A 26,488-nucleotide genomic window follows, 5' to 3' on the forward strand; every position below is an offset into this window, starting at 1 on the left:
CTCTCTGCTTCTTCATGCCTTTTAAAATGTAGATGATTTTCAGTAGCAAAATACTTTAGAATGTTCATCTGTCTTATCACTAAACTGAGCATTAAGGATTGTTGCCTTTTGCTATAATTGGTAGTAAATCTTTCTGGCTACATTTCCAGCTTATCAATGAACTGATTCTTCTTTTTGGTTTGGTTTTTTTGGTTTGTTTTTTTGTTTGTTTGGTTTGGTTTGGTTTGTTTGTTTGGTTTTGTAATTTTCCACATTCCACCGAGAACTCTTTACAGTGTTTTAGTAAGAGACCACTGGTTTGTGTGTGAATCCAAAGGAAATCCATTCTAGTTTTAATGAAGAATCAGTGTAGTTAAATGCATTTTTAAGAGACTTGTAAATACAGGGATGATTCTGATGGTTTAAAAAAGAAATTCTACTTTCATTATAGCAATTATTGATGGTGTATTTGAAGTGAGTGATTAATAATAGTTTTTACAATTTGTCTTCTCATTTCCACCAGGGTGCTTTTGATGTTTGTGATAAAATGTATCTTTAAATGGTGATTCAGTCAAATTTCTGAGGATTTCTGACCAGGGAGTTGCCTCTCCATTTGCTCTACCTCTTTTCTGGCAGAGCTTGATTCATACAGTTTTAACTAGTCACTGGGAAGTCTAGTTGTGGTGGTGGATCATGGGGTTTAGATTTTGTCTGAACTAGGTTGAAAAGGTGTGGATGAGATGTAGGGCTAGAATATTTTAAAATACGGCTACTATGGCATTCATCATTAATGTCTTTCCATATTGGCTACATTAGTAAATAGCATGCTGAAAGCAATGTACAATGGATGCAATTTGCCACATAAAATCTTTTATGTAACATTTGAATAGTTAATTTGTTTCAGAACAGTAACAACACATAGTGGTTTTTTTGTTTTTTGCTCTTGAATTTTTATAGTCAGTCAGATGAACATGGAAGGAAGCTGAAGAAATGTATCTGGAGAAACATCCAGATACATGAACATTAAGAAAAGTCGCAGGGTAAAAAATTGCATATTCACTGTAGATTGGAAGCATTATTTTATTCCAGTCTAAACAAGCTCTTTCAACAGCTCTTCACAAAAAGTGGAGAGTGCAATTTTTATATATAGAGGCATCATTTGATTTTATTAGGAGCTTAGCTGACAGCTGGCATCATCAGTTTGAGCAAAATGAAGTTTAAGAGTTTCGTGACCTCCCCTTTGTTACAGTTTTATCATACACTGAAATGTGCCAGTGGAGTAGTTTCAGGCCACATTTTAAGTCATATTGGTAAAATAATTTGACTTGCCTTTCTGTCAATTAAACTGTGGAAATGAAAAAGCTAATGAAATTTCTAATGGTTCTGACACTGTGTATATGTATACGTTGTTATCAGTTATTGCGTGTTAGTCTAGTCTGAACTTTAAGTATAGTTACAGATGTTCTCAAGGAACAATCTGCATGTGAGTATAAATTTTTCTTCTGTTTGTCTGCTCAATTTATGTAATAATTGCAGAGTTCTAGTAAAATATGAATTCATCTGGTTGTGAATAAACAGGTTATTAAAACTTCTTTTGTTAAAGCAACAGCCAATATAAAGAAGCTGCATTGTTCCTGAAGTAAATGACCATGTGAATTCTTGAGAGCTAAGTTCTATTGTTGAATGTACTAGTATAAATTTCTCAAACTTTGATGCTTTATGCTTTACTAAATGATGTGTAAACTGGTTGTCCTGTTGCAGAGGTACAAAAAAGTTATCTATTCATAAAAGTATTATTTTTATTGTTTTTATTAGGTACTCGTACCCATTTTTTGGCAGTGCAGCACCTATTATGACAAGTCCACCTGTAGAAGTTAGAAAGAACATGGAAGTCTTTCTTCCAAAGTCATATTGTGCATTTGACTTTGCAACTATGCCTCATCAGCTTCAAGATACATTCTTCAGGTAGTAATTAGCAATTTTTTAATCTTAATTACCCTTTTCTAGATGTTGTTGTAAATGCAGTCACATTAAGATTATCAGGGCTAGAATTTAGTAAATAATTCAAGGACTAATGCAAATAAATACTTGATAGCTTACTCTTCCAGTTTCTCTATTATCATTTAAAGTCAGGAATTCTACAGTTCTTGATTTTGTCTCTTACATACTTAGGTATTGTTGCTTACAGAAACAAGTACAATTGCCATAAATTTTAAAAGTGAAGCTTGATAGCATCGTTTTTGACAAAGTACCTCTTGAATTATGAAAATCTTTTCTTTTTAATATGCAATGTCTATATGATATCTTTAAAAATACAGCAGGTACCTGGAAAAGAGTTTGCAGTGTTGATGGCTGTAAAGCAGTTCTCCTAATAGTTCCACCAGATTTCAAGAAATTATTAAGATGTAAAAAAAATCATCAAAATAGCAGTATTTTTAAAGTAGTGCTGGGGGTGCTGTATTTTAAGTGGCAATGGCTAAAATTCTTTTGTAAGTATTTATAAATTAAGGTGATCAATCTGTGTTAGCACTATTCTGTCTGTCACTCATTGTAACATTGTTAGTCCCCAGTTGAAGAAAGGAATGATAATCTGAACCAAGTGATTGAAAAGATACAAAGTCAGTCAGTCTCATTCCTCTCAGTGAAAGGCAGTAAAACCAACTCATATTTTGACTTTTGTAACCATCACTGGTTTAAGAAGTTACTTCCAGAGCATGAGGTTCTTCGGAATAAGAATGCCTCCTCTTTCATTTTGGTGCCTGACACAAAGATCACTTCTTTGTTTCAGATTGCCTCTGCTGGTTGAATTGTGGCACAAGGATAAAACAGCCAAAGACTTACTTCTAGGAATGGCAAGGCTTCAGCTCTCAAATGTTTTGGCTTCAGAAAAGACCCGCTTCTTGGGTGGGAATGGTGAACAATGCTGGCGTCAGACTTGTAATGAAACAGTCAGTTTCGCAGCAGCACAAGGGTAAAACTATTTTAAAAATACTTAGCTCTGTAGCAAGTTTTCTAGAGTTGTTTGTTTAGTGTTTCTCTGAAAAACAGCTTTCCCTGCATAGCTTTTTGAATAGGTAAACAGGCTGCAGAGTACTGCAGTATGCAGAGGTGGGAATAGGCATCCAAAAGATGAAAAGCTAAATTGCCTCTTCACACTGAGCAGTGTATACACTACTGCCAAAGTCGTTGTAATAAGCCTTTATGTAATCATGATCCTGGGTGAGTTAAATTTTACAGACACATTAAGAAATAAACAATTGAAAAAAAGGTTCTGAGGCACTTCCAAAAGTAAGTTACTTAATTATATAAAGGGTGATATTCCATAATATTAACATCGTTTGTCCATAGTATGCTTTTAGATACAACTAACTGACTTTGGTGAAAGTTAGGAGGACAGATGCACCCACAGAATGGAGATGTCTCCTGTTTCAGGATAGTAGCAGGGGTTTCAGCTTGTGTACCTCAGAAGGAGCAGTATTAGCTAATACTCTGTCTGAAAACAAATGTTCATTTACATGGAGCAGTGCTGGGGTTTTACATATATATGTGTGTGTGTGTGTATTTTTCCTTTTGATTGGTAGTTACTTCTGTCCTGTGTCCTTGTTGAAAATGATTAGTGTTTACAATCAGTGTCTAGACCCTCCTTTTTTCTTTGTAATGATGGAATTTGATTATACCCTTAAAAATAAACGTAATTGCTATTAAGACTGAGGTCAGTTTTAAACAGCTAATGCAACAGATTTTAGAAAATGCATTTTATATTTAACTCACAGGAAATTTCATGTTAGTGACTTGTGTCTCCTCTCCTCCCAACTTAATAAGAAATTAACCTCTGGCTTTGCTTAAACTTCTGTGGGAAAGCTGGCATGGCCTGATTCTGTGAAGAGTTATTTTAAGGTCTCACTATACATTAAACTTCATACTTTTACCATTAGTTAAATGAAACCTGGTTTTGTATAAAACATAACCACTAGATGGCATTCTCAAAATGTAATCAGGTCTGTGTTTTGCTGTGCTAACCCCTTCTTATCCTTGCTCTTGTTGGTGTAACATTTTTACACGGGTATGTTCAACAGACTAGTTGAATCATTTACTCGGATTTCTGAGGTCGACTAATGCAAATCTTGTTTTCTTTTTTAGTTAGTAGCCAATGGAAAGTTCTAAGAATTTAATGCAGCAATTTATTTTAAGTGAAGTACAAGCATTTATTGGATTTTTTTCCTTTGCAAATAGAAGTATAGAAGTAAGCCTGCACCCTTGTAAAAAGCATTTTAGTGTCATCTAATCTATATTTGCTGAAAGTGAATTTCTGTGAAAACTACAGCTGTGGTTAATTCTTTCAGCATCTTGTTGCTTGATATGTTCTGCAGCTTCCAGGTGACAAGTGATTGTGCCTTTCTGAGTGATTATGACTGAAATGAGAGGTTTTGTTTTGACTAAGGTCTACAATTCAGTGTACTTTCACGTGAGACTTTCGGTTGTTTCCTGTTACATGACTTTCTGTTCCTTCTCTTAATACCTTTCTGTGCAAAGAACTGGCTTTGTTTGTTACAGTTTGACTATGACTAGAGATGAGGCAGTTGGAAACAAACTGTTCTTAAGCAGAAACCACAACTACTTTCAGATTAATTTATTAAAATATCTGTTATATAGGTATTGTTTCACTGTGCAAGGGCAGGTAGGTGTTTTAACCTCTTTGTGATTTGAAGTTGCCAGTTCCCTATGCTGAAGCTTCCAGAAATGTGTTTGTAGAAATCCAAGGATGTTTTACCACAAATTATATGCTAAGTTACTTATATTGTGGATAACTAGAAGGTTACTGTTAAAGTCTAAACAAGGAAAGGTAAGGAAATTTAATGAGTATCTTAAGTTGAAGTCAGCAGCAGTGCCTGTATATGAACAGTTACATCATTAGAAAGATTTAGGACTGTAGGTACAATTTTGGATTATTCCCTCATTGCAGGCATGTGTTGATTATAGTAATTTGTTAGTTAAATAGGTTTCCAATGCCAGGTTTAAGTCAGAAGGCTTGCCATTAATTCATAAACTAGGCCCTAACTTAACAATATGTATAGGAGAGCATGTTTGGGCTCTCACATGGGCAGCTGTTTAGAGATTCTGAGCTTGCACAGAGCAACTTCAGCTTTGCTGTTTTGGGTGTTGTCTTACAATTCTTTTTCTGTATCTTTAGGCAGTTTTTATTAAAATAACATTCTAATGCTATTTACAGGTCAGGCACCAGAATAGCAGAGCTTTCATATGCCATCACCTTGGAAGACTACGGACTTGTCAAAGTGCAAGAAGTTATGGTGTCAGATTCTTCTCAAGTAAATTTTATATAAATCTTTTCTTTTTCCTTTGAACATGTCTTTGACAACTTGAGGTTCCAATGAAAAATCCACTCTTATTATATCAGGATGTAGGTGCTGGTCAGCAGCAGCATGTCCCTCACACTCAGCTCTGCCGTGCCCCAGAAGACCATCCAGAACCTCGAGAAACTCTGGAATACAAAGCAGCATTGGAGTTAGAAATGTGGAAAGAAATGCAAGAGGACATTTTTGAAAATCAGGTTTTTGCTCTGTTTTTTATTACCTAAAGTATGTGATTGCCAGAGAAGTTTTAGTAGAATTGATACAGATAATAACTTTAATTATATTTTATTTTAGCATTTCAAGTAAGAACTAGATTTTACTTATACAGGATATTAAAACTTCAGATGTAAACTACTCCATTCACAAATTCCATGCTCTTACTTAAGGAAGAAGGTTAATTCTTAAGTAAGTGAAGAAAGTGCTGGGTTTGAACTGCAGAATACCATCTTCACAATTTTCCATTACTCTTTATAAAGTACAATAGATTCAACATTCAAATTATTGATGTTAAATATTAATTCTGTATTCTGTTAGTTGCATCTCAAAAACCATTGCTGTCTACTCTTGAAGTTGTTCTATGTGTTTTTGTTTATTTATTTTGAAAAGGTAGTGAAAATCTAGTCGTTCTTTGGATATTTTTCTCAAACGTGCATTTACTTTACATTTTGTACTTCAGTTTAAGATGTCTTTCACTATCAGAATCATATCTTGAGTTATACAAGTCAGCATACTAAACACTTTTGCTTCAAGACGTAGATCTGCTAGTACTCTAAAGGTGCATTTCAGCAACTTTGATCTGGTTTGGGATTTTCTTTTTTTTTTCCTCTAAAAGCTTAAAAAGAAGGAAATGGTCCATATGCAAGCACTTGCAGAGGAATGGAAGAAAAGAGACAGAGAGAGAGAGGCATTAGTGAAGAAAAAGGTGAGGAAATTCCTCCTTATATTTGCAGAAAGTCTAAATTGTTATAAATCTAACAAGGTATTTGGTAACATGCATCAAAGGGTCTGTAACCCTTTAACCTTTGCAGCTACTGATATGCATGCAGCTAGTCTACAACAGTGCAAAAGAATTAAAAGTAGCCTTTAATCATAGCATATTTGTTAAAAATTTCCTTAGATTAGTTTTGCTGTATATGGGAGCTGTTTTGACTGCATTTTACTTGCCTAGTCAAAAAACCCTTCTGTGGCCTATGGGTTAGAAGTAAGTACTCCATTGCAAGTTCTTAAGAGCTAGATATTTCTTTTATATAGAAATTTTAAAATAAAAGCTATCAATATTTTATACTTTTTTCCATCCTTTGTTTAGGTAGCAGAATATAATGTTTTGGAAGGACAGCTTCAGAAAACCCTGAGAGATCTGGATAAGCGAGAGAGACAGCTTTTTAGTGCTGAATCGGAGGTAAGAACTGGTTGTATTAAACAATGTAATTGCATTAGCTACTTCTATAAGGTTTGAGTTTTCAAATAGTGACAGCTGTGCTTTGTGTATAAGATACTAACTAGACATGTTCATAGTGATATGCAGAGGAACACTAGCAATTAAGCCAAGTTTTGTTACAGCTACACTTTTTTACAGAAATAGAAATTCAGTGAACTTTTAAATGGGTTGCTAGGATTACAGAACTGTAAACCTTCTATTCTTGACAGAATTAATGTCAGTGCAGACATTTGTGTAACATTAGCATATCTCTGTTTTAAGTTTAGCACTGCCAGGTGAGTGTTGTACACATACACAAGAGTGCCTCACTTCAAGAAGTAATTGCTAGATTGTTTGTTGAAATACAAGAAGGTGACAGGAAGATCTGGGAGAAACTTCAGGTTTTGTTATCCAACATTTTCAGAGTTCCTACTTCTGTTTATTTTTTCCAATAGTGACAGGGTAAAAGAGGATGCAGGAGAAACCAGTAACTACCACTGTACTGAACAACTCCAATCTGGCAAACTGTGTGTGACTTCAGGGGTGCTGGTCATATGGAAAGAGAAAATAAACTGTCTATTCTTGTATTTCAGAACAAACTCAAAATTATGTAGGTAAAATACTGTGGTGTTTTAGCTGTCCAAACAGCTAAACTTTATCTTTCCTCTTTGTAACTCAAATCAATTTTTCTAGCCTACTAATGCCTTCTGTGCTTGTAACAAATTGATAATTCCCAACACAGAAATTCACCAGCTGAGCTGGTATTCTGTTTAGTACCCTGGCTGTCTGTACCTCAAGATGCAGTTTGTGCTGTAAATAGTGTTTTGACTTCAGCATCTGTGCAACAAAATCTGAACAAAATTTGGTGCTCAGGTTTGGCCAAGTGCATTTCAGTCTGAGTAGAAGTAGTTATTTTGAATCTTATGTAGATTTTTCTAAAAACTTTCTCAAAGTTTAGTAAGATTCTAACCTGAGAGCTAGAGATTATAAAAATCAGTGGGTTCAAAAAACATCTGGTCAAAATGATGTAGTGTTCAGTTAGCAAATTACAGTTTGAGAAACAGGACACTGGAGAAGTTTCTATTCAGCTAGCAGTCATCTGGGACAGTAGCATCTTTCTAGAAAGTTCAAACGTGTCAAGGATTGTTCTTCTGTTTATCTTGATGAGAAATTATCTCAATATGCTCAGCTGGAGCAGTACAGTCTCACTGACCTAAAGACTTCTTGGCTGTAGCTGTGACTTTCACACTCTCTGCAGTGAATTGGAGTATTTAAGCTTTTCACTGTGTAGTAGGAAGGTGGAAGTGAAACCTGCCTTGAGCAATCAAGTAGAATCATTTAGATTGTACAGAAGAGCTCCCGAGAGCTTTGTTGTACAGTAGTCAAGCAAGAGTATATTTGTAGCCCAAATACAATAATTGGCAGATTGTCCAGCTGCTCACTATACATGTTCTTACTGAATTTCAGTTTAACTAACAATCTTATTGTTTAATTTCAAAAATTAATAACAATTTTTCTGTCATGAATAGCAGTAACAGTTGTAAGGCTTTTCAAGTGAAGCTCTCACTCCTATGGATTAATGTAAATATGTATCTCTTTTTAAGCTTCAAAGAGTAAAGAAGGAGCTGCAAGCAGAGCATGAACGAAACCTGCAGGTGCTTCAGGATTCTGTGCGTCGAGCCAGGGAGGAATGTGCACACCAGCTAGAGCTAGAAAGGTCAAAAATCAAACAGCTGGAAGAAGACAAGCTTCGCTTACATCATCAGGTATGTACACAATAAAAGTGAGGATTTTTCTAAGAATACCAAGTTCAGTAGTGATTTGGAGGCAATTGTGTTCTGGCAACTTTGTAACAAACATTTTATTTAAATTTGGTATTTATGTGCTGAGATCCATCTGTATCAGTCTTGCTCAGTTGTATGACCAGTTTGCAGTGTAGCGCTTGTGATTATTTTTTCAATGTTGAAAATCAAGTTTCGTTTAAAAGCTTACATTACGTGAAGAGCCTGAACAGCAGTGTACATTTCAGTAACTTAAATAATTATTGTTGATTAACATCTAAGTAGTTTGACCATGCAGTTAGTTTTATTCTTCTATTGCAAAAGAGTATTTCTGTTATCCTTATTGGGACAGAAGGGGAAACTCTCTTGTTATAGCAGTCTTCTATTCTGAGAGTAGTACTTTCTAAACAGAAAATTTAGACCGTGTTCTGTTGTCCTGTAAGCTAACTTTGGCACTAACAACAAGGATAGTCTAGACATTTTTCCTGACTGTTAAAGTAAACTGTAAAAGTTAGTACTTATTTTTTTTAGCTGTTATAGCATTAGACACATAATTTGTTATTAAGTAGATTAAATCTTACAAATGCTTAAGTGTTCTGAAAAGTATTTTGTTTATGTAGATTAATTACTTACTTTGGTGTTTTTTGTGTCTGATATGTGATAGTGACAATCCAGTATTAGCTTTCACTGTTTGAAGAAGAGTTGTAATAGATTTTTGTGAGCTTTTTAGTTCTGTAATAAATACTGTTATTAACATACTTCTTTACTTGTTAGCATATGTTAACCGCAGTACAGTGAACTTTTTTTAAATGTAGCTAATACAAAAATGTTGCTAACCTTGAAGATAATTATTTTGAGTATTCTACTTCAGAGCACTCACTGAATCGAGATGAAGAAACTGCAGAATGCAGTCCTATTCAATGTGATAAGCAGATCGCTTTTGCATTTTATGTGCTGTTGGCAGCTGCCAGTAGCTCTTGTTCAAGTGGCCAAATGCCACCAGCTAGTATTCTTAATTATTCATTCTTTCAGCTCCCACTGACCATTTTTAGCTTCAACAGACCTTTTCTAAATAAAATAGAATCTAAATAAAATAAATTCACAATCACTTTATTTTTCCTATTCAGAACAGACATACAGTTGTCAGACCGAAGATCACTTAGCTCAGTATTATGGTGCAGCAATGGCTGGATTTAGAGGATTAAAAAAAAAGGAAGTGAGACTCTGAAAAAAATGCAGTTTTGGTATATGCAGCAATACCATCAAGGGTTATATGTACTCTTTGCCAGAATCAGTTTCAAACTCGGTAGCCGCCAATGAAAGTTTTCTTCATGATCTCATATGATTCCTTTAAAAAAGTATTTAGTATTGCAACATTCTATGGCAGTGAGTTCTGAAATTTAATTATGTCTTTTATATTTAAAAACTTCTTTTTGTTAATTTTAAGCACATTTCTTACTAATTACGAAGGCGCCTTTAGTGCCTGTGCAACATACTGTTGCTGATTACATAGATGGCTGTCATACTGTTTCTCTTCCAAACACAAGCCCCACTATGTTTTCTCTTGTTTTGTAGTAAGGCCATTTTTACCGGAGCATCCTGGCTGTCTTCCTCTGTGCTGTTCCTGCTACGCTTCAATATGTGATGTTTGTTGCCACATATTGTGCATGAGACAGGCTTTTTTCTTTTGCTTTGTTGGGGGTGAGATTTTGTTTGCTTACTTTGGAGTTTCACTCTAGGGCCCTGCTCTTTGTAATGTACACAAGCAGAAAGTTTGTTGCTACCAGATGAATCTCTTCCTTTAAGACCTTTTTGGATGTGGAGTTTTTTGTCTGTGTGACTGTTTTGGGTTTTTTAACACAGAATATTCTGGAATAAGTAGTCTTATTCCATACCTTTTAAAGGGATTTGTCAGTACACAATTTCTACACTTAGACACCTAAAGATCTCTAGAATTCAACCTGTTTTGAGGTAAGCCCCACTATGTACAAGAGGAGATCCTTGAAGCATTCACCTTGAGGAACAACTTACTTTCTGAATAAGGAAGTTGTGCTTTATTTGTGGGATTTTTATAGTTTCCTCATGTCCACAGTTCTGAGGTCTCATAAGATATTCAGTTTTTGAAAGTGTTTCCAGAACAAAACAAGAAATTAAACATTGTTATTGAAGTTCCAGGGAGAGCTGATATTTCTAATAGCAAAAGAAATCAGTTATTGTCTTTGGCATTATGTCTCTGTCTGTTTTAAAAATAAATAGGTAAAAATGAAAGGTGTTAAACAGCAGTATCTTTTGTTCAAGTTCAATAGGTTATTGTAGTTCTGTGAGAAAAACAATGACAGCAAACTCTGTTTTTGTATCACTCCCTAGGAAATATCTTTGCTTTCTTACGTCCATTCTGTAACAATTATAAATGCAAAAAGCAGAAATCTGGGAGAAAAATAAAGCTGACCCAATTAGAAGATCCAAAGAATTAAACTATTATTGTACTAGTAGAAATTGTTAGCTTTGAAACAGAAATGAGTTGTCTAAAGCATTTTCACCCAGTATTTAAACTGTGGGACAGAATTCATGAAATACTTGCATTATCTAGTTGGACATAAATACAAGATCAGCGCATGGGATCATTTTCTAGTATGGAATACTTCAGTTCCATCAGGTGTATTAAGGTATTTATAGCTGAGTAATATTTAACAGAAGAAGAAAACCTTACAAAAAGTTCTTAGTATTTTTAATATATTATAAAAAATGCTGTTAAACCTTTGACTTCATTCCTTTCTCTGTAGCAAGTAATTGTGTATTGGCACCATTTTTCAAATTACCCATTGTATGTGAAAAGCAAAGCACTCTCTTTATAAAAATCTTCTTGAAACTGTGGAAATACTGTGAGGGCAGAGGTACTCATTATTAAGTCCTTAGTCACTGAAGCCTTTCTACTTTAGGCTTTCTTCTAAATCATTTGGCTGTACAAAGTATTAGTCGTTTCCTTTCGCAGACATTCCTAAAAATGTTATGCTGTGAAATTGAGTAAGTAATAAAACTTCATATAGTAGATAACACTGGCTTTCTTCAAAAGATGTGTAAATCTTAGTATTATGCTTTCTGTATTTCTTCTGCAAGTTGTTTTAGAAATGTGAACAAAAATGCGCATAAATCTTGATCTTATGTTTATGAGGACAGACTTGTTTTTTTCTTTCCAGTACTGAGCAAAGATCCTCCTTAAAACTCTTGCTATTAAAACATTGCTGTGTGCCATCATCAAGAAATCATTAATTATGAATGTGTAACTTTCAGTGTCTGTTTTATATCAGATAATTGACAGTAAAATGTTTGTTCCAAGGACTAAGAAGTAACTTAAATTCTGTCTTCTAATTATTTGTCTGTGAATGGGCTTTTCTGCTAACTTGCATTTTGGTTTCTTTATTGTAGCTTTTTGAAGCAGAAAATAAGCATAAGACTTTGGAGAAGGAGTTCCAGCAATACAAAGAACAGCAAAGTAGCAAACCAGAAATCCAGCTACAATCAGAAATAAATCTTCTCACTTTAGAAAAGGTATGTTGGATTTTTCTATTACTTAAAAATTGTCACAATGGTGTGTTCACTGATAAAAGGGATGTAGAATACTACTGTGCGATGAAATGTTAATTTGTCCATTTTGGTTTACTTTTTCCAGTAATTTCTTCAGAGTTTAAATATTCAGACACAAATAACATCAACAGTGGCCTTATTTCTATAGAGGAAGCAGTAATGTTAGCCTCTAACACAGGAAAAAAACGTAACCTATATATGAATAATGATTTATGATGGGGTCTCTGAACATTCTGTTTAAAAAACTAAAGAAAGATGATGATTTTCTTGAGGATTAATTCAAACTGGTTTTCCATTATTTGCATTTTCATAATTAAGTATTTCTGCAAAGAGGTTGTGTCACTTATCAATAAAATGGAATCGCTGTCATAAGTTGATTTGCTTAAAAGCAATATATTTCCACAGTAGAGAATTTAATTAAAGCCACAGATATGGTCATTTAATGCTCAGAGTTATTGTGAGATTTGAGTAAAACTGTTGGTGAAATAAGCTGAAAAAAAAATCGGCCAGTCTTCTTGGCACAAAATATACTCACTAATATGGCCTGTCTGTATTCAGTCTGTATGTTGCTCTGTGCTTTAATAACTTCAAATAATGCAAGCAACTGATACAAAGTATTTTTGTGTTTCTACAGACTTTTTAAGCTCTTAGATTAAATATTTTTAGATTTCCTATTTTTGTTAGATGAACTAAACAAACCAGTTCTTTAAGATCTTCACAAGTTTAATGAAAATAATTTTTGTCAGATTCAAAAAAGTACTTCCTCAGAGATGTGAAAAATACTTAATTTTTAATTGTGTTTATAAATATTTTCATTTGTCTTTGAATACAAAATTTTTGCACAGATAACGAAATGAATTTTTTTAGCGGTAGAAACTTTTGAGGATTATTTAGTTGGTAAGATCATAGGTTCACACTAGATACAGAGATTTTAAAGAATGGCTGGAGCAGATGGGTATTTCAGAGAAAATAATGTAGGCCATATCTTCCACCAGCAAACTAAAAAAAAAATCTATGTACCTTTTTAAGAGAGATTTATCCATCAGCATTTTCATTAAATTAGTGTTTATAACCTTACTTTGAGTAAAAAAAGGATGAGGGGATGGCTGATCTAAGAATCTTAAATTTAAGGTTACATCAGCAGATTTAGTGCTAAAAACTAATCTTTTTCTTTGTATAGACGGCCATCCAATAAAAATAAGGTTATATTTTAAACAAGAAAATGTTCTTGTGCCATAATATTTATGTTATAGTGTATAACAGCTTTAGATGATGTTGTATATTATGCTACATAAACACTTTTCTTAAACCAGACCCTTTGTATATATACATCTTTCAGTGATTGTTACTGCTTTTATTGCTTCAGCTGATATGATTTTAATTGCTTTTAGGTTGAACTTGAAAGAAAGTTAGAGTCAGCTACCAAGTCAAAGCTTCACTACAAACAACAGTGGACAAGGGCTTTGAAAGAACTTGCAAGGTTAAAACAGGTATGCAGGTTTTCACTGGTCATATGAGACAACCAAGTTATTGTTGTGTTGGAAGCTGCTGGGATTACTGTTAACTACTGTTTTCATGTTATTAGTGTTTGTTTTTGCGAAGTAAAGCTCTCAGCTGTGCTTTTAACAAAAATGAGAACAGCAAAACTGGCTTGTGTTTGACTTTGAACTCAGGAAAGACCAAGGCTCAGACCTGCAAAGAAGGCTGAACTGTTTAAAAGCAGACGTGATTAGAAAAATAAAAGGTTTAGTTTAATTCCAAATAATTCTGCATCAGCTCTTCCAGGAAAATATTTTGCCACAATCCCAACCATCTCGGTCAGTTACATAACTGTTTTGTATTTTATTTGTATAATGAATGAAGGGTAAAGATGAGAAACAAATCTTCACTTTTAGAAATAAGGGCTTAAGTTTTGATGAATACATAAAATGAAGAAAACTTAACTTACACTGGATGTGAAATTTTTCTCTGCTTTTAGAAATTCTAACCTCATACTAATGTAATATGCTATTTTGCTTCTAGGTTTTGACAGAGCTCTTAGGTGTCTGTGGGCATCTATATAGATACAGTTATATACTTTTGACTTGAAATTACTGTTTAAACATGCAGTAGTAGCAGCTTCATCCTTGTTGAATCTGTATTATATGTTGTGTTTTGTCATCATCAGTCTTTCGTGAATTCCAGTAAACATTAGCTAAACGATGTGCTTAAGAATGGCTAGCACTTCCATTGGCCCTGACAAACAAATTAGTAGATCATTAATCCCAATTGATTCATGAACCTTGACGTGAGCACAGACCTTCAGTATTCATATTTAGTAAAAGGTTTTTATTGCCTGTGTTCACACCTACTTCCAGCTTGAGGAACAGTGTTGGGTTTTCTTAAAGATTATGGTGCCTGCTTCATTTCTACTGATAGAATATTCAGGTTTTGGAGAATAAGAAGTTAAGCCCGTGTTCTTCTAGTTTATAGTGCTTCTTTAGTCTGTATTTATGTTTGAAGAGAGTCAATGCACACCGCAATGATTTTTAGTTAGTAAGTCAAAACTAACCTTCATTTGCAGCCTTCAAATTGTACCTTTTTTGCCGAGGGATAAAAGGAGTCTTCTACAATTTGTGAAACATCTATGCTTGAGAAGGTGATAGGAGGAATATAAATCTTATTCCTCTGATAAAGATTTCTTCAGCAGTCATGAAATACCGAGCCTATTTTTTCTTGCCATGTTTTAAAATCTCCCATAGATTAAAAGCCAAGATTGTCACTTGCCACACTAACACTAATGTATATCATTATCAGGTTTTTGTTACAAATTTCATCACCAAAGACCTGGTGAACTGAATTCATTAATATGTGTTGATGGTTTCAACTGAACCTCTTGCGGAAAGTCTGAACCATGAAATAAGTTGGCATGTGCAGTGGATTATGCTACCTAAAATTTCTACAACAGAACAAACCCTTTCAATGCAGTTTCTTGTGGTTTTTATACTCCTGTGCTTCATCTGTACTTAAAACCTTTATCAATAGACTAAGTGACTTTAAAGAGCCAAATAAAAGTTGAAGCAAATCTGATAAAAAAACTTACTGTGTTTTAAATATAAATTTGGAAACTGTAGCTTAAGGAATTCTAGATTTGCTTTAGTTCAGATGATTTGTGCAATTGTGCATAGTCTGACCAATTTCTTGTTTGAATTGGATTAGTACCATGTTAATTTTGTGTTGCCTCTGGTGAATAGCCACAGGGCTGTAATCTGTGCCAGTAATTTGTCACACCAAAGCTCTCTAGAGAACTACACAAAACATTTGTGTAGTGAGGATTAGACGCTGAAAGCCGTATCTTAGATTGTTAATAAATGTTAATGACAAAACCCAGCTGGTAAGTCTTGGAAATGAGATCTAATGCTTTGTGCCCATTGCCAAAAAAATGTTTAAACAGAGATTTCCATTACTTAAAGGTGACCTGGTGCAGTCAATTTGTGAATTAAAGAAGCATAATCTACAGGCTAAGCATTTAGTAAAATGCTCTTCTGATTTGCAACCATAAAAGTCAATGTTTCCTTAATTAAAAAGTTTTCTTTTACTTTGGAACTAGTTCTTAGCACACATCTGGGATAGTTTTATATTTTGCAGAATATGAGAGACACAGCACATAACTTAAAGTATGGGACTGTTAATAGAATATGATCTAAGTTTCTCTGTGGGTAGGACTTTGAATGCTAAGCACAGTGCCAGTTTTATTGAAGTACACAAAGGCGCACATACATCATATTTACCTGTACTTAGAAAATACAGAAGTTAGTTAAATTTAAATTAGTTTGTAAAATTGAGTGACAATAGACTTCACCCAGCTTACTTTTCTCTTTTACTCAGGAAAAGTCTGTATTAATGCTTCAATTTTTATAGCCCTGTTCAACTTTTAGGGAGACAAAAATGTCATCAAATTAACTACATAATCTGTGCACCCAGGTAAATGTTAACATTTCTGGAGATTTCAAAAACTCTTTCAATGTTTGGTGATTGGGTGACCTAAGTACTACACAAACAAGATTTCCTATTTATTTTTTTTTATGTGAACATTATTTCTCAGAGGAATCATCACTATTTACATGAAATTGCATCCCTGTTTACACAGAACTTAGTTATCAAATTTAGTACCTGTCTGGGTGTAAGAAACATTTTATCAAGACAAGAATCAAAATTGAAATGTCATTTTCAGAAGTTGATTATCTCAGTTAGATTTACTCCAAATAGCCAAAATCTCAAAATGTACATGCATCCACTGTTCTGGAAGAAGTATCTTTATAAGTTTTCTAATGTGTTTGTGTCCTACAGACCCATTAGAACCAGCACTGAAGTATTTGTTTAAAACAGCATAGACCATATTTGCTGGCTGACAATTCATTCTGTCTTGTCCAGTATCTTGCTTATCCACTCAGTAATTAATTTGATTAATTTATAAGTAATTTAGCCAAGGATAGGATGTAAATCTTTGTTAAAAAAATAAAAAGGCACACACATGCACACAAAAAAACCCCGCAGTTGAAAGTCTAAATCTTGGTTAAAAACTGTGTCTTGAAACCATCCAGGCCCTCCTACTGACTTGTCAGCTCTGGGTTATTTTCAGAAAACTTTACTTGAGTTCCTTAGCTTCAATCGTAAGTTTTTCCCACAGACTTGCATGGTATGTATGAGTGGGAGAGTGAATAGTGGCTGCTATTTAGCCATTGTTTAGTCTAGTGTATGTATGTTTACATCTCCCTTTTGGATTTATAGGCAGCTATGGCAAAATAAAGATTGTGCTTCCTTGATTGAAGAGCCTCTTAACTAAAGCACCTGGTGGCATACAGGGATTCTTTAATGATCTGATTATAATTCAGATTTTGATGTTTTTTTATTACCGGTTAATTTTTGTTAAATGCTGATATTTCTATAGTATCATAAGTTTCAAAACGTGATTGAGATTTCCACCATACAAGCTTCTAAAACAGTATTGCATTCCTCAAGCACTACATTAGAGACGAAAACCAGTGAATAAAATTAGTAAAACCTTGAAGTATGTTATCTGATAACTAGAATGCAGAGTTGTTTGTTATGGATTTATTTTGTTTGTGGAGGAGAATGGAAAAATGTGAAATTAATAAGGAATATTGTCGATGAGTATTATTTAAGGAGGTGGATGAGGGGCTGAAGGAAAAGGAGCAAGAGGAGTAGGAGTATTAGAAGTGCTGAGAAAGTAGTGCAGGAGAAGGTGTCTGCACCAACTAATACATATTGCAGAGATAATTCTTGGTGTTCTTGCATATGATATTCTTGATTAATCTCTTGCTGCCTTACTGTGGGATAGTGGCTGATGATTGGGTGATGGTGCAAGTACAATATATTTGCAAGTGTTCTGAGTTTCTGGTGGGTTTTATATTCTGTTCACAAAGTTGCCTTTAGTCCAGCAGCTGATGATTCTGGAATGTTCCCTTAGGTACAATTTAAAAATACAAAAGGTTAGGAACAAAAATAGTAGTACTTATTGAGATTTGAAATAGCCTGACTGTATAGAATAAGCAGTTGGGAATAAATCTGAAATATTCCTTATTTTAGGATATATTATAGGAGTAAAGTTTGGAAAGTTAGCCAGAAAGTCTTGACTGAGAGTTTTCAGCATGCAGCATGTATGTTTAAACTTGTGTGCTCTGAAGTACACTTGAAGAATACCAAGTATTCAACTATAACTCAATTTTTCAGTATACACAGAATAAAATGAAGATTGTTGTTTCAAGAGAGGGATTTAGAAATGTTGGACTTAATTTTATGCATAAAGTAATTGTGCAAAGTGTCTTATTAATTGAATTTTTACTTTGAAACATCTCACAATAAATTCTGCTACATTTCAAGTCCTGCTATACAGTAGAGCTCTGGTCCTTCCCTGTTTAAAAAAGAAGAGTGGTTGTTGCTCAGTGGATTTTTACATTGTCATGGAAAAAGTGGATTTAATACCTGAGTGTCTGATAAAGTGACACCAGTTTCATCACTGATATGAGTAAAATATCCTTCTTTCTCTCTCACTATAACAAAATACAGTCTTTTCATGGTCCCTCAACAGATCATAACAAAATTGTATATAAATTAATTTAAAGTGAGCTAGCCTCCCTTCTTATCAAAGTGTTGTAAATCCTTTGCCATCTTCTTGTATTGATGGATTATTAGGAAATGGGCTTCTCGTGCTCCGCTATGAATGGTATACATAGAACAAGTTTTCTGTTATGCACCCTACAAATTGTTATGACAGACTTTTTAAAGGAGTCAAAGACTAATGTTGGGAAAGACATTTGAAAAGCACAGAATATGAAGTGTGTAATGTAAATTACACACAGGATCAATCATGAAAGAATCCCTTCTCACTTGTCTGTTTTCCAAGCTGGACTGTCATGAACTGAATGGTAAGAAAATCTTGCTTCAGCAAATGTTGATTTTTATTTTTTAATTTAATATGATTGTGCTTAAATATTGCTTTTCAGGGCCATAACATGGCACACCTCTAAAATTCTTGACTTTCAGGGACTTCAGTTAATCTGGACTTTTTCCCTTTACACCCCAAATAAGTAAGTGCCAAATATTTGCCATGTTTACATCATAATTTCATTAGTAATCAAATTAGATATCAAATCACATTTATCTGAAAGGAATTCCTACCCAACATTAGCTTGGAGACAAAATGTACTGATAAAAGTGTTTCTCTCCTTTATTGAGTAAACAAGAATTTAGCACACACTATGTTTAATCTTGCTTCCCTGCAAATCTAGGACTGTTGTCCCTAACAGAGAGTATGCTCACTAGTGGCACTGGTTTTGGTTGATTTTGTGTTTGTTGGGTTTTTTGATAGAATTTTTCTCCGGAGAAAAATATCAAAAGGAACAGGAACTGAACAAAGGATTCTGCAGAAAAGGCTCCCTTTTCCTTCCTCTCTCCTTGCCTTCTTCATCATTCTCTGTTGTCTCTTTCTTGGTTTAATTAAACATTATTAAAGATATTTATTTAAAAGTTACGGTTCTCAAATGAATTCGTTCAGTGAGGGCATAAAGGACCAATATAAATAGTGATCTAATGAATATGAAAGCATTGGGAGTAGTGTGTCCTCTTTGTGGTCTGATAGATACAGTTTAAAATAGACATTGTTCTATTAACATTAAGAACATGTACTTTGTCTATATACCACTTCTTTAAGCTAGTCTAAAATGCCTTTTTTGCTCTCAGGTTGCCATTGTGAGCATGTTGCTGGGCAGCAAAAATGTATGGATCATTGAACTTCCCTGCCTCAAATAGTAACACATCAGTATGTCATGAAACCTGTGGTCCCACAGGCTGCTTCAGTTATGCTTTCCTTCTGCAGTGCAGGTGGAAGAGTACTTTCAAAATTTTCCTTCATAGATCAGAGTAATATACTTCTCAAACTGAAGGACTGGATTAGAAGGCTTCTACTCAGTGTAGTCACAGCTATGTGATTGTTTGTGTTTATGTGAAAGCATTGCTGTCCTAGTAACAAGTGCTACTCTGTTTTGCATCAGTTTTCTAGTATTTAGTTTTTGGTCAATTTTTGCACAATGTACCTTCAAAATTAACTTTCTGACAGAATTATTGAGATACACTAATTTTACAGACTTGGAGTATTAACCCACTCTCTGCCTCTTGCATAAAATACTTCTACAGTACTGCTTTATATGTAGGGGTTGTTTTTTTCCAAGCATAAATATCTTCTTTCAAAACTTTCTGTGGTCAAGAAGCTCCTTGTGTGCTCAAGCATATTGCTTAAGTGATTAGCTTCCATTCTTTTAATAACTTGAATTATGTCTCTAGTTTGAAACATACCTAGTTTTGAGTTTCAGCCATACTTTTCTTTGGGTGAGAAAGACCCAACTAGTTGAAATTATGTGAAATATCAGTCTGGTCCATACAGAGGTCAGCAGTAGGTGCACAAGATCTAGAAATGCAGCTTGGATATCTGAATAGCCTCCAGCAGCCCTCAGTCAGTCAGTTAAGTACATTGTGAGCCAGCAGGTGCATTCATGCTATTGTCATTAATGGACATAAGTGAATGTATTCTTTATTTATCTATTTCCTCTTCAAACTGTTTCCTTTTCATTTTTGTCCCCATAGTATCCCACTCTTTACGCATCTACTTTTTCTCTGCTGAATTACATTGTAACAGAAGCAAACTTCCATAGTGATTTCTTCATTCAGGAATATGTTGAAGGGTAGATGCTTGTGGAATTCCACTTTGCCCTTTTTGCTGTTGTGGAGATGATCAATTGCTATCCTTTCTCTGGTGTTCTAAACCCTGAGTCAGCTGAGAGGGCTTTTTGCTGTGGTTGCTTAGTTGTGTGTTTGGTAGGAGGTTTCTTTGGTGTGGTGTTTGGTTGGGTTTTTTAAGACTGGTGGGAAGAGTGACTTTTCTATAAAAGCTAGATTAATTCTTCCTGGTGTACCCCTATGATGTGTTAGGTTTGGGTTTAGTTATGGTTTCAACCAGTTTGGCTACTATGGAAGTTAAGTTCTGCTGGTCCTTCTTGGGTATTTCTAAGGCCTCTATTTAAATAAAGAATAAAATAAAAAATGGAAAAATCGTTATTCCCGTGATGTAAACACCAGTGTTGGTTTAAGACTAACGTCCAGTCAGTGTCACAATTTTTTGTTTGGCTTTCCTTATAACTCTTGAGAATTCTAAATATCAGCAGACTGTAGTAACCTGTTTCAAGTACCTTGTTTAATCTACAAATGCATACATATACTGTTTGTATGTGTAGATTATTCTCAGACCAAAGCAGAATAGGTTTTATTACAGCATTCTTCAACCCTTTCCCGCATAAAAAAGGATCTCTCACACATGGGAATATCCTTCTGCAGTGAATTCTTGATGGAGAAGGCAGGACTATGGCCTTATCTTCACCAAGTGCTTTTTCTATGCTTCAGTCATCTATCAGCTGCAGACTCTGGCAGAATTCCTGCTTCTGGTAGTATGTATGTATCTCTTTAGCAAGATGTTCTTCAAGATTTATAACCTGTCTCACTGAAGTTTTAACATTTCATTTGGCTGGTTGGTGTATTGAATTTAGTATAAAAACAAAGTTTTTAGAGTCTTTAGGGTTGATTTCTTGTTGAGTACTTCTCTGTTGTGTTGTCTATTCACATTAACAGTTGAAGTCTTTTTTAATACCAATTCCTTTTGAAATTCAGATTTTCTTGCCCACTATTGATCATCAACAGAGAGTGTTTAATATGCTGGCAGCTGGAATTCAGGAAACTACCTTATTAAAATCTTTCAAATAATATGAGGTTGACTGTGTAAATAATATGCTTACACATATCAAGCAAAGAAATTACCTTTTTTTTAACCTGCATAATAAATATAATACAGATTGTATTAATAATCAAACACTCCAGATGAAAGCAATGTCAGAATTGCAAAGATAAACTTGCACTTCACAATATGCCTAGATCCAGGATGTTTGTGTAACTCCTGTCTTATTTTGTAACTACCCGAGGTGTCTTATTCTGGGTGTAAGAGTGACTACACAGTTAGTGCACAAGGTCATATGGAAAATGACAGGGAGAAAAATTAGTGAAGAGAGGACCATGTTTACTAAATCACTTTAGTGTCATGAAGTGGATTCAAGCCTTCGTTTTTTTGGTATCTGTATAGAGCTTAAAAATTAGAGCCAAGCAAACTTTTAGAATGGCTAGACTGATTTTATTAAAACCACAAAATGAGTTACCTAACATTTTGCATAGTAGTATACAATTGCAAAAGGACGCCTTGCCAGAAATTTTTTTCCAAGGCCTATTTTTTAACCACAAGTTGTAATTTTGAAAGCACTTCTTAAAGCTTTGATACTAGTCACTATGGGGCTGATGATGGAAGTTTCCTGCAGCTATTTAGCTTTTGTTTTCTGAAAAAGTTTCATATACCGTGTAGTGAAGGAATAAATCTCAGTAGCTTGAGCAGTTCCAGAAGTGAAAGTTTTATGTCTACCAACTTAAGCTTGAGTTAGTAAGAGCATTTGTTAATAATTTTGCTATTTTGTTAATGGGAAGATATCTCTGGGTTGCAGTTGATCCAACCTGGACAGGTTTACTGTGATGAAGATAGTCAGTGATCTTACTGCATGATAGATATCACTAGCTAAGACATTGTGTTAACTCCTACATTTCTAATACTCCTGGAGATGTAATTGTCATGACTTCATTACTAAAGTGCTGCTCTGTTGCTATAATTAGCACTTTTACATGTAATCATGTAGTCAACTGAGTTATGTCTTCACCCTTTCCCACTCAGCGTGAACAAGAAAATGCAATGGCTCACCTTAAAAAGCAGCAACAAGAGCTCGAGCACATGAGGTTGCGCTATTTGGCAGCAGAAGAAAAAGAGCTGGGGAAAACAGACCGGCAAGAGCTGGAGGATATCAGAAATGAACTTAACAGGTATAAAAAGTATTTATAAGATTCCTCCCCAACTGTTGCCTTTTCTTCTATTTTCTTGCTGTGAGCCTCAAAACAGGAGAAGATTCAGTTAAATCAAGATTATAATTTGCTGTCAGTTCAGTGAAAGAATATGGTTTAGTGTCCCTTAGGTAAAGATTGCATGTTTGTAAAATGCAACAGTACAGCAGTGTAGAAAAATCCATGTTTAACACAATGTGGTTTATTTTTTGTTAAGGTCACAGATGTACAGCACCAAGCTTTTTGTCTATTTTAAATCATCAGTTCTAAGCATAGCTGCTGTGTTAAGAAAAGAACAAGTCATATTTTATTCTGATTTTGAATACATTAAAATTTTTAGTTTATCTAATGTTGTCCTCCAAAAGTTGTCTGCACTAGTTTTGTATGTTGGACACTTCTGAGTACAGTTTACATTACCAAGCAGAAGCCTTGATAGCAATATAGTTACATATGCACATACAAAAGGTTTTGTTAATTTTTAAGTTTTACATTTCTTTTTAGTTGTAGTTGTTTTCCCCAGAGACAGAATATTTTTTTTACCTTTCACAGATTTCTTTATTTTACTTTGTATTTCAGTAGATAAACTAAAGACTAAATACAAAGATAATCAAAGTAAGGATTAATATTCTCTAATTATTTCTATTTTATCTACATCAGGCTAAAACAGCAAGAAGAGGAGAGAAAGAAATTGCAGGATGCTAGAGATAATTCTGCTGGTAGAGTGGATAGTCTTCATTGTAGAAAAATAAATGAGAATACAGATGATTACCTCTCTCGTCTGATAGAGGAGAGGGATACCCTGCTGAGAACAGGAGTCTATAATCATGAAGACCATATCGTAAGTGAACTTGATCGTCAAATCAGAGAAGCTATTGCGAAAAGGAACATCACTATTTAAAAGCATGCAAAAAGTTTTAGAAAGAGCCAAAATCTGAATAGGGTGACTTTTATAAGCCTATAGTACTTTGGGAAATACGTAACATCATGCTTTGTTTGCACATTATGGTCAGCTCTCTTTGGAGTCAATGTAAATACTTGCAACATGTCAAGTTAAGCACAGTTGTAAGTTTTATGGGGGCAGTGACTGTTTGTTAATGTTTTTATACTCATATGTATATATATAATTGTGTGTGTGTAAATATATTTATCTTGTGTACCCTCTTCTTAAATGTTTCCTACCTCTTTTTGTATCACCCAGACTAGGTTTATTTGTAATATTTTTAATATTGATTCTAAGAGGTTTTTAGTCAATGTTGTTATGATTTTGTTCAATTTTTAAAAATATCTCTTCAGCTATACTAGGGCAAAATGACATCAGCTGTTTTCTCTGACGAAACTCTTAATTCTGAACTGAACTAAAGCACTGACCCAGTGTTTATTATTTGTCATTTAGTAAAAAACTAACTTTTGCTTCTCTGACTGGAGCTAACATAACTAAGTTACGTAATAAATAAGAGACAAGATTTTGAGTTGAGGGGGAAAAATCAAACCTTATGAAACTGAAGCCAAATCAGTCATTAACGAGCCTGATTGCACAGGGTTGCCCTAGCAGCTTTGCACATGTCCTGGTAAGGCTACACCCAGGAGGGTGAAGACCTTATTCAGAAGTATACATGCATTCTTACATCAATCCCTAATGAGGAAAGATACCTGAAGCCATAATTCTGAACACAAACATAAAACAAGATCTTCTCTAAGTTAAGATGTTTTCTTTAATCAGGATGTAACCACTTTCAAGTTACTTAATATGTTTCAAAACATGTTAACTCATTACCACTTAAATTGTATGTAAAGTTTTTGTTTGATTGTAGAAGTACAAACAGCGTGCAAGGGAGAAATCCATAATTAATGTTAGTTTGTCCATAATCACAATTGAAAAACTTTTGTTTTCCAGTTTTCATTCAATTTCTGTTAGGTTTGTGTGGATCTACCTAGTAACAGTAACTTACAACACTGTCCATTCAGTAAGCATTCTTCTCTGTCCTGTAGTCACAACTGTTTCTGTTTGAATGTCAAGTACAAAAATCATCTTATGATTTATTACTTTTAGAATGAACAAAGATACCAATGGAAAAAATAGTGGTTTGGATTTTTTGCATAAAATCAGTGAACTTTCATGGAGAGGCTTGTATACATGAGACCTTCCTGGTTTGTGTGGCATTAATTATAAAATGGGAGGAGGGGTATTTGTATGTGACTTTAGCTCTCCGTGCATTGTTTGTCCTCCTCCTTACCATGAGTGTACGTCCTGCTAAATAAACTATTCATTTAGACTCCTTAGAAAAGTTATAAACAAGCTGTATAAACTTTGAGATCATATTCCCTGAGGAATACTTGAATACTTATCAATACCAGACTTTGTAGTAAATGCTTTTGTAGATGTATTTTTCTAAGTAGTGTGCTTGGAGATGCCTCTCCACTAGCAAAGAAAATACCACCCTCTTAAGTCCCATAGAAATCCATGAAATGCAATTTTACAATACTTTTTACATTGTACAGTGTGATATCACTGATGCAGGGTTATATGCAATTATTATAAATGATGCAGTTGGCTTCTATCTTGACAGGAGAACTTGTTCATGGCTTTTTTTCTTCAAATGCTTGCTCACTTGTGTAGTTTCTTCTCTAGACACTGGAGGGTGCCTGAGACTTAAATATTGCAAAGACAGTGTTGACTAAATTTTCATTACTGGTTTCTTTTTGAAGTGGTGTTTTATGACTTTTCAGGTGTATTATTTTATGAAATAAAATGAAAATTCAAATAAATATCAAGGACTTTGCATTTATTTTTTAACTATGGATTTGAGCAAATTTTGTTTACTATTTCCAGTCATATGACAGTCTTTAGTGTTTGAATCTATAAAATAATAAACTTGTTAATGGAAGTTAATTATCACTTCTTGGTTTTTTTAATAATTAATTTTTTAATTGAGTCTCTTCTGTGGCGTGTCAAAAATTACAATCATGTTACTGTATGTTTTAAAAAGAAACTTGAGTTTTCTTTCTTGCAAATCAAAGTACTGAGTAAGATGAAACATGGAATGCTTGTTTTTAAAAATGTTTATAAACTTCATCATTTAAGCTATTTTGGGTCCATTTAGCCACTTGAAAGGTCACAGCTTACAAGGTGCAAAGCATAAATTTTGTGATTATTAAAACAACTTACATAAAATATGTTTTGTTTCATAATCATTACTCTTAGTGTTCATTGTTTGTATTAGAATGAGGAAATTATGGATAATCTAAGCTGCATGTTTTAATTTAAATTTTTCCAGCACAATTTGTCTCTGCTTCAGTCTGAACTAGTCCAGAAGCAAAATATATGTTTGTAGTAGATATGTATACCAGACATGAGCTCAATATTACTGTCTTTCAAAGAAAATTATGTTGAGTTCCATTTGCCTTTTTGTTACCTCAAAGCCATTTTGGAGCTTAGAGTTTCTCAGTGGAAAGACCAAATACCATTTTTTTAATCAGAAATGTCTCAAAATTTGTATCTTAATCTCTCTTCATTTTATGAGACATGCTGTTTCAAACACATGCATGGAATAAGAAGCCCATTTTAATTTACCCAATAAATAAAGGCTGCTGGAAGTGAGATTTGTGTTTACAGGTTCAGTCCTGGTTCCATAGCCAGAGAAAATGTGGGGGGAAGAGGACCAACTGCTAGACCCTCCTGGAATTCTGTCAAAGTGCTATTGATTTTATTGCACCCAGGTTTCACTAGGGAAGCTGATGGAATTATTTCAAACCTAGTACCCTTGCTGCCATCTGGTTCTGTGAACCCAGATGGCAGGGGTGTCTGTTCTGTGTCAAATCAGTTCCAGCTTCATCTGCCTTAGGATTTGGACCCAGAACTTGCAGTTCACTTT

General features: G+C 34.3%; 1 protein-coding gene across 2 annotated transcripts in view; it reads left to right on the forward strand.

Moving 5' to 3' along the window:
* Window positions 1-25,627, forward strand: part of CEP120 (centrosomal protein 120) — a 37,898-nt gene extending 12,271 nt beyond the window's left edge. Inside the window, exons 11-21 of one of the 2 annotated variants that reach the window (XM_005426187.3) lie at window positions 1,795-1,944; window positions 2,768-2,950; window positions 5,210-5,306; window positions 5,396-5,548; window positions 6,184-6,273; window positions 6,658-6,750; window positions 8,373-8,534; window positions 11,976-12,098; window positions 13,526-13,624; window positions 22,453-22,598; window positions 23,274-25,627. In XM_005426187.3, coding sequence (XP_005426244.2) covers window positions 1,795-1,944; window positions 2,768-2,950; window positions 5,210-5,306; window positions 5,396-5,548; window positions 6,184-6,273; window positions 6,658-6,750; window positions 8,373-8,534; window positions 11,976-12,098; window positions 13,526-13,624; window positions 22,453-22,598; window positions 23,274-23,514 — 1,537 coding nt within the window. In that variant the 3' untranslated portion in view covers window positions 23,515-25,627. Of the gene's footprint in view, window positions 1-1,794; window positions 1,945-2,767; window positions 2,951-5,209; window positions 5,307-5,395; window positions 5,549-6,183; window positions 6,274-6,657; window positions 6,751-8,372; window positions 8,535-11,975; window positions 12,099-13,525; window positions 13,625-13,719; window positions 13,855-22,452; window positions 22,599-23,273 lie in introns of those variants that run through there. The other variant, XM_031061240.1, reaches the window with a different exon arrangement.
* The last annotated feature ends 861 nt before the right edge of the window (window positions 25,628-26,488 follow it).

The sequence above is a fragment of the Geospiza fortis genome, unplaced genomic scaffold (genome assembly GCF_000277835.1).
Source record: "Geospiza fortis unplaced genomic scaffold, GeoFor_1.0 scaffold44, whole genome shotgun sequence".
Classification (NCBI taxonomy): domain Eukaryota; kingdom Metazoa; phylum Chordata; class Aves; order Passeriformes; family Thraupidae; genus Geospiza; species Geospiza fortis.